Genomic DNA, 15259 nt, shown 5'->3' on the forward strand with positions numbered 1-15259 from the left:
CCAAAAAGGTGTCAACTCAATAAGCCCCCCCTCTCCTACTCACCCACCAAGAGCTCGCTTAGAGCAAAGTACAACTGATATTGCGAATTCGCTGTGCAATTTTTAAGCAAATACTTTCCTGTAACCATAAAAATCGCCAATAAGGAAAATACTTTATAAGTGCAAAATACTCATTAAAGCTTTTTTCAACGTTTTTTTGTGTAACTTCCTATGCAAGCTACTTGATTTTGCATATTTTTTATATTAGTTATAGTTTACGAACTTTGCACATAGCTGGGCATGTTTTAAGAACTAATAAAAGTTTAAGATTGTTTTCTTCTTTTTTTATTTGTCAATTGTAATTGATACATACCTAGATCAGTGTAGAGCGTTGTGTTCAGCACGATGTCGTTGAGGCCGTTCATTCCAGAGCCCAGGCACGAGTCGGAGTCCTCGTTCTCCTCGGCCAGTGTGGGCGGACCATCCCACAGCGCCTTGGCCGGACGTCGGACGCGATCGAGTCGCACTCGCGGTATATCCTCATAGCACACATCGCCCAGCTGTTGCAGCGAGAAAAAAATAATATATAAATAAAATATAGTTTGACTTACTTCAAGATGGGCAGAAATTGAGTTAGAATTGTAAGTTGATATGTAAGTTAGTATGTTTGAGCATTACCCACCTCTAGCTCCTTTTTGGGCGTAGCCGGGAATATCTACAAGTTAGTAGCGTTTAATGGTCCATGTTAGTGGGTGCAAGAGAATGAGAGAGAGAGAGAGAGAGCGTGGGGAAAAGAGATACAAAACAGATGCACAACATACATATACGATGAGCGATAGAATACATGTATATATGTACAAATATGTGTATATATAGTGGTATGCAGCTAACAGATACGATGTTGCACTCGCCAAACATTGCACGTTACACTTTACTCGTTACTTACTAGTTGGATCGTCGTTTATTACTGAAGCATTCGTAAATTCTTTATATTCTATCGTTACTCATTACTCGTTGCTGTCCATTCGTAAGTAATATTTCTTCATCGTTTCTAGACGTTCGTTGCTATTCGTTATTTGTAAGCAAGTTTATCGTTATTTTTAATTCGCTAATCGTCATTTGCAACTGTCTCGCTAGTCGTATTTGGTTACTCATCACTCGCTACACGTTTATCGTTACTTGCTAGTCGTTACTCGTTACTCCTGTCACTGGCTATTTTCGATTCGCATCTAAAAGTTATTCGCCAATCAGCACCCATTAGAAATATACTTATAAGCGTGCCTCGACTTGCAGCACGCTACTCGTTGGCCAGCACTCTCTTATCGTTATCGTATTTGCTGCACGCTGTGTGTGACTTGCCACTCGCTACTCACCGAAATCTCCTCGCTGCAGTAGGCGGTAAATGTTTGATCGTCCTGCTGCAGCACACAGTACAGCGGTCCCCAAGGCAGCGTTTTTATTAGGCGTGTCAGTTCACCCTCCGTTTCTGCAAAATAGCGAGAGAGAGAGAGAGAGAGAGAGACGAAAGATATATGTTAGATAACTATACAAGAAAGTAACAAGAAAGACAAAAATAATTTGGGGAGCAAAGTGTTACAGCAAAACCTATCATAGAATTCTATAGTTGATCTATGGATATGACAAAGGCTCAATCTTCACAAAAGTAATCTTAGTGGAAGGTGTTCTTTAAATCACCATTTGTACATAAATGATAAGCGAACATCTGTTTTTTTTTTGGTTTATAAGCTTAGTCATCAGTAGGTGGTGGTAGTCAATGCATCGGCTCTTCATATTCATTGAGTTCCTTAGTTAATTGCCACAAGTCAATATTCATTGCATATACACTGGCGCCATCTAGCAACGAGCGGCGATGTTAACTGTGCAAAACGGGGGAAAACCATTGCCTGCTTTCAGGCGGCGCAATGAAAAAAAATACCATTTTTGTGTGCGCGCGCAGCGAGAAAGCACAAGAAAATGACAAAAGCTAAAAAAACAGAGGAGCCCTCCTCCCCAACCCACCAACACAGCCATACCCCTTGGCAAACCCACAATTGTTTGTTTGTTGCCGCCGCTGCTGCTGCTGCTGCTGCTGCTGCTGCTGCTGCTGCTGTAGCTGGTGTTGCACGCATGCGTGTTGCTAATAAGACAGCGGTACTAACAAATTAGAAATGCATCTGCAATAGCAACTGCAACTGCGTCAAATGCCGTTTGTCTGTTGCAGTGTGCTGTGTGTGGAAAATTGTGAAAAACTGTATGCATTAGTAGTAAAAAAGAAAAGAATTACAAAAACAACAACTGACAATGGGCAACCAAGTTTAACTAAGTAACTGCTTACCCCCCCTCACACACACACACACACACACACACACCTCACACTAACGTCCGCTTCGTCTCCTCGTCAACAACTCCCATTTGCCTTGCCCGCATCAGATTCAATAATTTAATCTCATCGCCTTTGCGCCACCTCCTTGCCCCTCTCCACCCTCTCGTCGCTCTCGCGCTCACTTGTTGCGCGGCCCTGCAAAAATTTCAAAGTTCGTTTCACTTCGGTTCCTCCACGTTCTTGACGGCGAATGCGATAACAATGTAACAACAACAACAACAACAAGATAAATAATAAAAATGAAAAAAAAAATCGAGGGAAAACTGTTTTAATTTGCAGAGACCGACAGAACGAGAGAGAGAGAGAGAGAGAGAGAGGTAGAGAGAGATGAATTGGAGAGTGGGATAGAGATGTGGAGATGAGACGACCCAACACGACCCCAAAAAAAAAAAAAAAAAGAATAAAAACGTCAAACCAAAAGAAGAGTTATCTGCGAATATCCGATGAAAAATACCCTTTAAAGTAATCTGCGTAAATATGACTCTTCTAAAATAACTGCGAAAAAGATTTGTCACACAGGAATTGTAAATAAATAGTCATCAGATTAAAGTCCATATAAACATATAACAATAATAAAGGGCGCAAGATGTTGATAGAATGTTTGATCTTCACATAAACCCTGCCATAAACAAAGAATTAAACTCTTATCGTAAACAAAGAAAAAATTATATTCGATTTATTTAAGTTTTTGTTTAATGAAATGCAGAGTTGAGTAATGATGAATCCCCAATTTACTAAGAAAAACGATTAAAACGCAGAGCAATTCAATATTTACTCTTGTACAGTAAAGGAGATATAAAAAAAATAAACAATAATTTTCAGAAAATTATACGATTTCTTTGAAATTAATTAAAAAACGAGTAAAGTCGTCGCATAATGTTTAGTCTGGCTTGACTATCTGAGATGACTAACTTTGTAAGTTTGGTGCATATATTTATTACTTCTATTAATTATGTTATTATATTAAGTACATTAAGACACACTCAATGCACAAATTGAGATTCTCGTCTGGTAAGTGTATAGCAGTAGTAATAAACTCTAAGCCAATGTGGAGTCTCAGTGCGTGGGGGCAAGTACTTAGTACAAACAGGCGGCAATACGGTCTATGGGAAAAAAAGGGGGCAATTACTGTCGAGGGTGGAGGGTAGGTGAGGGGAGGGAAGGGGGGGGGGGGAGCATTGTCAGCTCTTGTGGCATCCATCACAACACGACTACGGCGAGCCATATTCAAATTACGGCGCCTGTCTGGCCACATTTAACACAAGTAATAAAAATAATAATAATAATAGTAATAAATAATAATATTGTATGTAATTGTGTGAAGACCACAACTGAAGCTCAACTTGAAGTCGACATCGACGTCGACGTCGACGTCGACGTCAGCGTTGCTCAGCAAGTTTGCCTTAATTTTGAAACGTTCGTTGGCAGTGTTTTTTTCTTCTTTTCTTTTTTTTCTCTTTTTTTTTTATTTTGTTTTCTTCATGATTTTTTTTCTGCTGTTTTTTGCATAAGAATTTCTCGCTTTCGAGTTCAATGCACTTGCCGAGGCGCTTTTCAACAGTAGCAGCAGCAGCAGCGGCAGCAGCAGCAGAAGCAGCAGCAGCAGCAGCAGCGGCAGCAGCAGCAGCGGCAGCAGCAGAGAGCTTTGCACTGGCCTCCGCTCAAGGGCAGCAGCGGGCCGGCGGGGAGGGGGGTGGGGCAGCAGCTGTGGCATTTAGTTTGCCCACCTGCCAAGCGGCAGCGTTCCAGTCACTGGTCACTGTTTAGAGAACAGCTGTTTGTTGGTTACGTCACACACACACACACACACACACACACAACATCGAATGGCTGCACAGGCGTCAGTTTGTTGTTGCAGCTTTTGTTATCGATCAGTTATCGATTAGCGTGCAATCGCACTGCTATCGCACATTTTCCAACACTGTTGTGTGCGGCTGGCTAATCACAGCTGCCGAGATAATACTGCACAACTTCGTGAGAATTTCAACAATTTGCGAACGCCAAGCGCCGTGCTTCAAGCTAAACCATTCTTCTGAAGCGGGTGTGGCGGGGGCAGGTGGACAGGTGGACAGGTGGGCGCATGCTGGCAGAATGCAACAGAATACTCGAATACTGAAGCCGCATATACCCTGCATAAATCCCAAAGAGATTCAAAGAAAGAGCAGAAGAAACTATATATGACTCCAACTGTATAAAGATAATTCTGATCAAGTTTTTTGCTAGGAAGGAGCTGCAAGGAATCGTTATCGATTACTCAGTAAAAATATTGAAAGAACTGTTGAACGATATATGAAACAAGTCCACAAAATACAGAAACTAAATATACTAACGGCATATATATGGCTAATTCAATAAATCAGCTCAATTTATAAAAATAAATAAGTCGAAGATTTATGTTTTGCTGAGTGTTCGGTTTGCTTCAGATTATCATGAATATTGCATTTTTCAAATCTTTCATATTTAACTTTGCAGCTATGTTGAACAGATCCAATTGTGGCTATTTTTATTTTTATTCTTATTTTTATTTTTATGCACTTTGCAGAGGATATTCTAATTTTGTGCTGACACTTGTAACGCATTGATGGAGACGAATATATATATATATATATATATATATATATATATATATTCTTGAACGGCATTGTGATGCCGATGCTCAATCTTGAAGCTATCTTCATGAAATTTGTTTGACTTCTTGCTGTAGGCAATAAACATATTTCGATTTTCAATGGTTTTTGTGTGGTTTGTCAAGATCTCCTACTGAAAATCTTTAACATTGGATGATTATATCATATATCTGCCATATAAATAATCGGGTAGATTTTCGAATAATAATTAACTTTAGAGATTGTCCGTTTGATTCCAGTCTGCAAGGTTATTTAATCTTCGGTGTGTGTAAGTCTGTCATTCTTTCTGGTTATTTTTATTTTGCGCAAAGATCTTAATAATTTTCTAAATTAAAAACAGGGGAACTCCATTCTTAAAGTGTTAATAAACCAAAGAAAAATATGATAAAAAGTCATTCAGAAAAACTTGATATTTAATTGATTGATTAAGAAAAGTTCAGGATCTGAAATCTTTTAGCTCTTTCACGATCAAATCAAACCAAATTGAAATTGAAATTGAAACTCGATTATTGGTCGGTCTAGTATCAAATTACACTCCACCCAAATTATGATTACAGCCAAATTAACAAAACGCAAGAAGAGCAACACAATTAAATTATCAAGCACCCCAAAAAAAAAAAAAAAAAAGCAAATAAAAAATAAAAACTTTACCAATTAAAAGTAATTTAAAATAATTTATGCGATGCGATGCGTCATGTGTGAGTGTGTGTGCTGTGTGTGTATGCTGTGTGTGTGTGTGTGGGAGGGTGTGGCTGAGTGTACATATGTTGCGGTTGATCGGGGTAGGTGTCGGGACAGCCGGGCGGAGGGGGGTATTGGGGGTGTTCAACTATGGTGACGATCGACGCAACAAGTTTGTCTCTGTTCTGTTTCCCCTCCTCTGTTTCTTTTGTGTTTCGTCTGTTTCCTTAGCTAAGCTGTTTTCATTCCAAAAGGAGAGGAATAACCGAGAAGCAGCAAAAAAACCTATTTGCAATTGGCTGTCGAAGGCGAAATACCCTAGATATTTATATATCGTATACACAAAAATACTTCCAGCCAAAATATGCAATGAGGCATTTCTAGCAATTAGCGGCATTGTGCTGCTGAAAACTCTAGCATTAACATAATATTATATATAGAATACAAATAAGACAATACACGCAGAGAAACATCGTTGTTCGTTCAATTAAAGTGAGTCCAGCGAAAGACCAAGCAATCAACCATAGTACAAATCATAATTATTTCTTTAATGTTCAAAATTAGCGTTTCAAAATAACCAAATTGGTCATGCAAAAGAATAATACAAATCTCAGGGATATAGTGTTACGATCCGTTCGACTTTGCTTATTGAAACTCGATTAAGATGCACATACAGATATATTATTATTGAAATCAATCGATCAATCGATCAGTGAGCACAATATAAAATGACACACACAAATACATATACATATATATATATACATATATACATATATATATATATATATATATATATATATATATAATAAAATTAGAATACCCTCGACAAGCATGCATGTAGGGCATCAAAAATGTGTGTTTCATTTTGTCATGGCAGGCGCCAACATGAGAAGCAACAACCAAAAGTTGCAGGGCGACAACAATGAAAGCTAAGACGCAGCTACTTCCGCATAGTCACAGCAGCTGTGCCACACAATGCAGCACCTCCTTCCACCCACAAAAAAAAAAAAAAAAAAACGCCAAACATATGCTTCCCTCTCCAGCAACACAACCTTCTCAGATGTGTGTGTGTGTGTGTGTGTGTGTGTGTGTGGGTGGGTGAAAAACTGACAGACGAACAACAGCAGCAGCAGTGGGTGTAGTTAGAGTGTAGGCATGAGAATGGGGGGTTGGGTGGGTGGAGAGAGGGGTTAGTGTGTTTGTGGCATCTAAAGTTTATGGATGTGCATTTTTGGATTTGGGCCATAATGTGCGTAGCGTAGAGCACAGCAGCCAGAAAGCAGAAGCCCATAAGTACAAACATGTGTATGTCTGTCTCGATCCACTCGATCCATTACCCCAACACCCCACCGGCAACCCTTTGGCCGTCTCTCCGCACATACAAACATGCAATCTAACACAAATAGTTGCGTAAATGCAACAACAACAGCAACAACAACAACAACAACAACAACAACAGCTTTTAATTAGGTTTATGGGAAATATGCGAAACGTAATGTTGGAAAAAAAAAATCGAAAAAAATCCGAGCAAATACTGAAGAAAAAACAAAAGAAAACAACAAACAAACAAAAGCGGAGTCGATCTCTCTTTCTCCCTCTCCCTCTCTCTCTCAATCTCTCTGTCTCTGTTTCGATTGCTTGTTGAGAGCCCCACTCTGCCTTGAGTCCCCTTCTGCGCCCCCCGCGCCCCCCCTCTCTGTGAACAAACAATGCAGAATTATAGCATAACTTGAATTTCGCATCATGTAATCAGCTCAAAGCCCGAAACTGAACCAAGTCGCGCCGCATTTTATTTGTCAATTCATTTATAGATTGTTTTTTTTTCTCCAGTCTGCTATTTGTTGTTTTTGTTTTTGTTTGTACCCTGTACACACTGAAAGTGATTCCAATTGGGTAGCATATAAAGCAACAACTTTTGTTCTCTGTTGAGACATCTTCTGGCTAAATATGAAAACTCGAAATAAAAAATTGAGGCTGTAAAACGTTTTTGAATTGAAGTTTTTTTTCTCTTCGCTGCAAAAAAATGCTGATCAGAGCCAGATGTAAAAAAAGAGAGTATGTCCCAAAGAGAGCATGTCCATCAAAGATATTTTCCACAGTGTAAAACAAGCCCAATCTGTAAAGGGCATCTTATAGTCGAGTTGTCTTACTTGTTTCTGTTTTTTTTTTTTTTTTTTTTTTTTTGTATCTTAACGATTGCGAAATTCATCAGACTAAAGAAACGAACACACATAATAACGAACGGCGTTTTAATTTTTCCTCAGCTTCTTCTTATTCTGCTGTTTTTCAGGGCGTATACGCAACGGAATTTTGTAATATTTCCTAGAAGACACGCGAATTTTTTGTGTGAGACATATGCATTAAATAAAATATTGTTGCCAAGTAATATTACGCATATGATCAGCTCACGATTTGTGCCAATTTTGTAATTTGATGGAATCATTTCAGAGATGGTTGCCTTCCGTTCATAGAAACTAAGGTGCTCCGAAGACGGGGTCAAACTGTTGATATATGTATGTGTATGTATATTGTATGGTTGTCCGATGTTTATACTCTTGTCGCCAAATGTTCGAAACATAATGAAATTGCTATCAAGTGAGTTTTGTCCGGTTATCTTGATACATCACAAAGTTGTCCATACAACAACATACAACAATCGGAATGGAAATGCTTTCTTTCTGCCTGTTACAAACTCTTGCAGAAAACCATTATACCCTGCTTACCAATTATTAATGGCTAATTTCCAAAATTTCGATTAATTAAACAATTTCATTAATTTATGATATATACAATATCAGAGACTGAGACGCAAAGTAATTTCAAAATGAACAGATCTAAGGAAAAATTGATTTTAGTTTTATACTTTTTATCAGAATCGGCTACGGAACTATTACCTTAAAATGTACAGGAATCGAAGTACGAGAAATCTACAAAATACTCTGCCATTTATCTTATGGAATGATAAGTTAATTTGTATTTTACTCAATCGTCTCTAAATGCTAACAAGCTGGAATAGCCCAAAGAAAACTAGGTGTGAGGAGGAGAAAAATATCTCTGAAGAAAGAACAAATAAATAAATAGGATTATGAGAAATTTGAGATTATACATCGATCGTAACTGGAACTGTCTCAGTTGATTTTTCAATGGTCCTGTTGGCATTTGAAATATATGTTTTCTATATTTTTTCCAGAAAGTAAATATTTATATATATTTTTGATCAGCATCAACAGCCTAGTTGATAAGCAAGTCGTGCTCAGAGACTATATGAGTTATAGCCTCGATTAAATCGACAAATTGCTGAAAAAATAAACAATTTTGAATATTCATCTTTTAAGTAAAATTTTCCTAACTTTTCTGTAAACAATACAATATTTATTTACTAGAGGTGTACGAGAATTTTGTCAGCTTCATTCGTTTGAATATTCGAGACTTATCTTTAGGGTATTCAGGTAGTCGAGCACTCTTAATTGTACTCTGATCTAGGCTTTCAATTTCGAATACATTGCTGAAACTTGGTACAGCTGCTTCTTGCTCTTCTCAAGTTCTTCTTATTACATGCCAACACAGACAAATAATTTGGCAGAAATGCCAGCCAACAACCTGTTGGATGAGATCATAATGTACGACAAAAAAAAAATCAACATGAGAAGCAAGTCCATTTAAAAGAATTAACGTTTGACACACATATATATATATACTTATTATAAACATATATATATATAGATATATATGTTTATAATAAGCCAATATTTGAGTTGATTCAGATAAGACCAGAAACTACAACTTGGCACATATAAATCGATAGTGATTAATGGTAATAATAGTAACACCCCAAGGATTTCCAGTTCTTCAAGTTCTTCTTCTTCTTCTTAAGTATATAACATTATTATTTGCATGTAATTTGAATTTCTGTAAGAACATTTTATCTACATATATATATGTATAAATATAAGAAAAAGAATTTTTAATTGCTTGTAATACACCACAATTGAAATTCTTTCGCTTGTAGTTTGTATGTAAATGAATAATACGGCTGCAGATCACGATAGTAATTTCGAGAACTTCTGATTGATATTTAATGATGATATTTAAATATTTTTCACCTGCGTTCGTTCATTTCGTTTCTGTTTTGTTGTTTGTTGTTTGCTTAATGACTTTCAGTTTTCAATTGATCAGCAAATGTGATATTATGTATCACTGCAAGCCAGCTCCTCCTCCCCAACTGCTTCCCTCAGAGCAACCAATCTCCTTTTGGCCAAGTTAACAAATGCCCCTCTGCATTACTGTTAATCTGTGCGTCTATCTCGTTTGGCATATGGTGGCTATAATTTCATGCGATCAACAGGTTTTGCAAATTTCCTTTTTTCTTTATATTTCTTAATGTTGGTTTCTTGTCGCTGCTGTTGTTGCAGTCGTCGTCGTTGTTATTGTTGTGGGGCATTGGAAAAACCTGAGACGCAGACGTGGCGGCAACGTGTTAATCCATGTCGACGTTTGACGTTTGCCAAAAACAACAACAAACTGTGGCAACGCGGAAGAAAAGGGGCCTGAGGGAGTGATGCGGGGGAGATGCGGGTTGGGAGTGTGACTATAAAGCCTGATTGGAACTGAGACAAACGTTGCGTCGTCGCCGACAAACGACGTCCCCACCACAAACACACACACACACTTGAGGAAAAAGTGAATTTTTTCATAGAAAGTTGCTGGGCAACATTTAGCGACGAGGAAGACGGGAGGAGGTCGAGGTGGCAGCTTCTGTAGCCAATACTTGAAAATAGAAAATGCAACAACAACAACAACAACGATAACAACAACAACAGCAACAGCAATGTGTTTTGCGTCTCTCTTTCGAGTTCCGAATTCTGTTTTTATGTTGTTTTTGTTTTTTGCAAGTTGTTTCACTTTCTAGGCTTCCATCCTTTCTTTGGCTCGCACTGCAGTCGCAAAACTAGCCGCAAACAGCGCATTGAACTTTCTTTGTACCGACAGGTGGCGCTGCCAGCGTCGTTTAACCCATAAACCAAATCGAACCATAAACAACAAGAATTAAACAACGGTAACGAAAATGACAGCTGCACTTTGCCTAAAAACAAAAGCAACAGCAACAAAAAATGAAAGAAAAACAAAAACTGTGCCACGGCGACGCGTCGCTAATGACGCCATCGGCAAACGTCGCGACGTTTACGATCTCGCTCTCCTTCTCTCCCACTCTTTTTCTGTGTGTGCGTCTCCCTCGCTCTCGCTCTAGCAAGCTTTCTTGCTCTCATCTCCTTTAACGCGCATTTGGCTGGGTTTCGAACGAGCTTAGAAGAAGCGAAAGATCAGAATAAATGAGTGCTCACTAAGCGATACCCTGTAGAGAGAAGGAGAGAGAGAGAGAGTCATGCAGAGGCATATGCACACAGTGTGGCCCGGAGAGGCAGCTGCCACGCCCTAAATTTCAACTTTACAGCGATAAAAAGTGTTTAAGATTACAATTTTTGAACAAACTGCAAGAGACGAAACTATTCACTGTAATACAATAAATAAAGTAATGAAAACATCTTACCCAGATTCTAGATTTTACCTTATAAATAAAAATACCTTGTGTATGATGAAAACCAACTACCCATTGATAAACATTAATTGCAGGGTATGCGGAGAAATGCCAAATGGCCTAAAAGCTATTTAGCTGAGCGGTGCGTGGCCCAAGAACCGTACCAAGACGTTAGTCCACTTAGCCAAAAGCCAAAAAAAAAAAAAAAAAAAAAAATATAAAAAAAAACAAAATCGAAGACGTGTTAACCAAGACGGTCAAGTGACATGCAAAGCGAAAGCGGCCAACAAACTTAAAACAACAACGCAACAACGCAGGCAGACAGGCAACAAACATGACAGAAATGATGTCAAGCCAGCGGGCATGAAGCAGCAGCAACAACAACAACAACTGGTCTCTGCAGCAGGGGGCAATGGCCAAACCCAGTTGAGACCTCTCCCTCTCTTTGTGTGTGTGTTGTGTGGGTGTTCAAAGGCAAGGCTAAGCGGCACAAAGTGCCGAAAGGCTGTTAGAATGTCACAATGACCTTGACACACCAACCGGGCACACACACACACAACTCGCACACTCACAACGAAACACACCTTCCTTCCGCTGCGGGCGCAAAAAAGAATAACAATAAAACAGCAAAAAAAAAAACAAAAAAAAAACCTTAAAACCATAAAGAAACGAACGATATGCGGTAAATATGGCAATAAGAGCTTTTGCCATTTGCCACTTGCCACTTGCCGCGAGAGACTGCCTTGAAGCCTTTATGTCACGACTCGACTTCATCGATGGGAAGCACCCACAACAACAAGCACTTTTGCCAGCCAGGCAACAAAAATGTTCAAATGAGTTTCGATCTTTTGGCAAGGAAAATGTTCTTGACGCTTTCAGCTTTGCTAACTGAAAATATTTGTTCAATTTGTAAGTCCGAATTCTTAATTAGCCTTATCAAGTGAATAATAATAATAATTTATTTAATAATAATAATTTATAATTAATCGAATATATATCTCAATTTCCATTTAGCCCTCAAGCAATTATACAATTTGTAATAAAAACTCAAAGAATTTTGATTCTGAGAACAAAGAAATGCATTAGCTAAATATTTTCGTATTTTGGGTTTTATTTTGAGAAGCACTCAATTAGATATCGCAATAAAATTTTAATTGGTGTCACAAGTCTTTAATTTTTGGCAGCTTAAATACTATCTATAGCTATAGCTATAACTATAGATATATTTAGGGGTAATAAACAAATTTTGGGTAAAAATGTATGAGAAATGCATTAGAAAAGCATTAAAAGTAAATGCAAGGTTAGCTCATAAACAAATTTATTTCTTTTCGTCGCCTGCACGTGTTGTCGTCGCTGATTTGTGTGTGTGTGTGTGAATGTGTGTGTGTGTGTGTGTAAAACAAGCAACCCCTCGAACTACAACAAAAACAACAAGAACAGCAACAGCGACAGCAAAAAAGTGAAGCGGATGAGCGACAGGTAAAAATGCTAATAGTAGATAACGGAAAACGGAAAACGGCAAACAACAACAACAACAACAGGAACAACAGCAAACAGTGACAGCCTGCCCAAAGTTGTTAGTTGTCTGCTGTTTGTTGTTGTTTTCGTTGTGGTTGTTGTTGCTGAGAGACAGCCCTGCTGAGTTTTCCCAGGCCAAGCGGCATTGCTTGCATTTGCACAGGTGCTCAAAGAGAGGGCAACGGAAGAGAGAGACAGACAGGCAGAGAGAGCGAGCGAGAGAGAGAGAGAGAGAGAGAAAGAGAGTCAAACAGCATCCGCAATATCTGAGCGAGCGTTGCCACCCTTAAAAACAAATACACACACACACGCACACACACACACACATGGGGACACAAATAAAGTAGCAGTCAAATCATGATTAAAGTTTTGTTTTGCAGTTATTTAACAAGTTTATATCTTTGTTGACCTCCACGGAATTGCCGTTACTTTAAGCTGCTTTTTCTCGATTCTTCTCCCTAATTCCCCCTCTCTTTTGTTTCATAAGTTCTTTTTGGCATGTCTAATTCTCACTCTCTTTAACTCTCCCTCTCATTTTCTTCTCTCTCTCTCTCTCTCTCTCTCTCTCGATGCATTCTTTCTTCTTCCTGTTTCACTGATAACATTGGAATTGCCTCGAGTATTGCATAATCATTGAAGTACTTTTGAAATTTGGTGACTTAGCTCAAAAACGTGGAATGAAATTGGCATTTCTGGTTGCCGGGCTTACGGGATGGGTCTATATATATATATATATATATATAATCGACATAATAGTAGTGCACACATATCTTCTGGGAAATATTACAAACAAATACTTAAAATATAGTTAAGATATGAACATTATATTTAAACACAAGCAATCAATATTGAAGACAATCATTTTTATATTTATTTATATTGCTTTTTTTTTTATTAAAATAATGTTCAAATTGATTATAGATTTTTATATTTTAGTACGTTTAGTATTTGGATAATAATCGTATTTGGAAACATTCCCAGATGAGAATAAAATCTTCGTTTATATTGAAGATTTTGAAGAGGTTTCGATTGTATGACCATAAAATGAGTTATATCTTTATTAAATGCTTTAAGATGCAGCGCAACATTTTTTTTGACCTCAACTGAAGCCTCTTAAAAATCAGTGGCCTAAAATGGTTGCTTCAATAATTATTTCATCATTTTGTGGAGCTTAACAATACGAATTGAAACAGGCGGAATTTGTCTGAGGTCAATTCTAGTTTCCGTTACTAATTTGTAAATTCTTAACTTCAATTTATATCAAATCTTTACTCTCTCTCTTTCTTTCTCCTTCTTGCTATCTCACTCTGTTAAAGGTATCTTTGATATTGTTTGTTGTGATTGTTGTTTTGCTTTTCGGCCATCAAATTGGAGCGTACATCCGCTTTCAGCCTGGTCAACTGCTGTTAACGCTGGCAGGTGTTGATGTGTGTGTGTCTGTGTGTGTTGAGATAGCGATTTACTCTTTATTGTATGCAATTACGTGAACTTATTAACTTTCTCCCAAACCAGTGGATCACCAATGTGACAAATAGAAAAAAGAAGAGAAAATACAAAAAAAAACATCAAACTTTTGAATGTGCTAAGTCATTATTTTGTCAAAAGAATCTAAAATATCAAAATCAATATATATGTTTTTTCTACTATATGACCAGGTAGCACCAGGTAGTTGTTATAGTTATGAGCAGAAAGCCAAACAGTTGAGATTTTTCAAGTTGTAAAAGATTTTGGCTGCTATTTTTCAATCCGATATCGAAGTTTGTATCTCGATAAAATATGATCCACATATTTAACTCCAAAGCGTAGATTGTTAAACTTAATCTGTATCTGTATCTGTATAACACGCAAATATTTGTGCAACATTCGAATTTTACAATGTTGAATGTGGCATATTCATCAGATTGCAATCGTATTATGCACAAATTGAGAATCCATTTTGGCAATGATCCCCTAATGCGTAAGGGTGCTGTGGGTGCTATTGGATGGGGGAAGGGGTAAGGGGGAGGGGAGGGGTTGTTGGGGTTATAATAGTATACGCTTACCACACACATCCAGCCAGCCCTCGACGCGACTAGGGTAGGAAATTGCATAGGCTCGATTCAGATACGTGCGACGTCCCATTTTTGTTGCTGGGTGGTTTTCTATTTTGCAATTTTGTGATTTTTTTGTTTTTTTTTTTTGTTTGGGATGCTGTTCCGGCACTCTCTCTCCCTTGCGCTCTTCTCTCTCTCTCTTTGCCGCTGTCTCTCTCGGTCTGTTTTGCGGGTCGTTATCTTTCGGCTTATCGACAAGTTGTCGAATAGCGGCTGCTGCCGCTGCTGCTGCTGCTGCTGTTGATTTTTGTTGTTGTCTGCTTAATTTGAATATTGATTTTGTTGTCGCTGGCTTTTGTTGCTATTCTTCTTTTTTTATTGCACTTGTCTTCGCCATATACACACACATATATACATATATATATATATTTATATATATGCAAACAAATTAAAATCAACGTTTCGTCGAGTTTCAGTTTTAAATTTCCATTTCTTGTTG

General features: G+C 38.0%; 1 protein-coding gene across 1 annotated transcript; it reads right to left on the bottom strand.

The window, feature by feature from the left end:
• Positions 1 to 35: 35 nt before the first annotated feature.
• On the bottom strand, positions 36 to 14893 carry LOC116805564 (ras GTPase-activating protein raskol-like). Its single transcript, XM_032738143.1, has 5 exons — positions 14770 to 14893; positions 1353 to 1465; positions 662 to 694; positions 353 to 539; positions 36 to 118 (listed from the first exon to the last, which is right to left on the bottom strand). Exons 1-5 carry the CDS (start codon positions 14846 to 14848, stop codon positions 36 to 38), a joined length of 495 nt encoding a protein of 164 aa, XP_032594034.1. The 5' UTR covers positions 14849 to 14893.
• Between the last annotated feature and the right edge of the window lie 366 nt (positions 14894 to 15259).

The sequence above is a fragment of the Drosophila grimshawi genome, unplaced genomic scaffold, assembly GCF_018153295.1.
Source record: "Drosophila grimshawi isolate 15287-2541.00 unplaced genomic scaffold, ASM1815329v1 contig_848, whole genome shotgun sequence".
NCBI lineage: Eukaryota > Metazoa > Arthropoda > Insecta > Diptera > Drosophilidae > Drosophila > Drosophila grimshawi.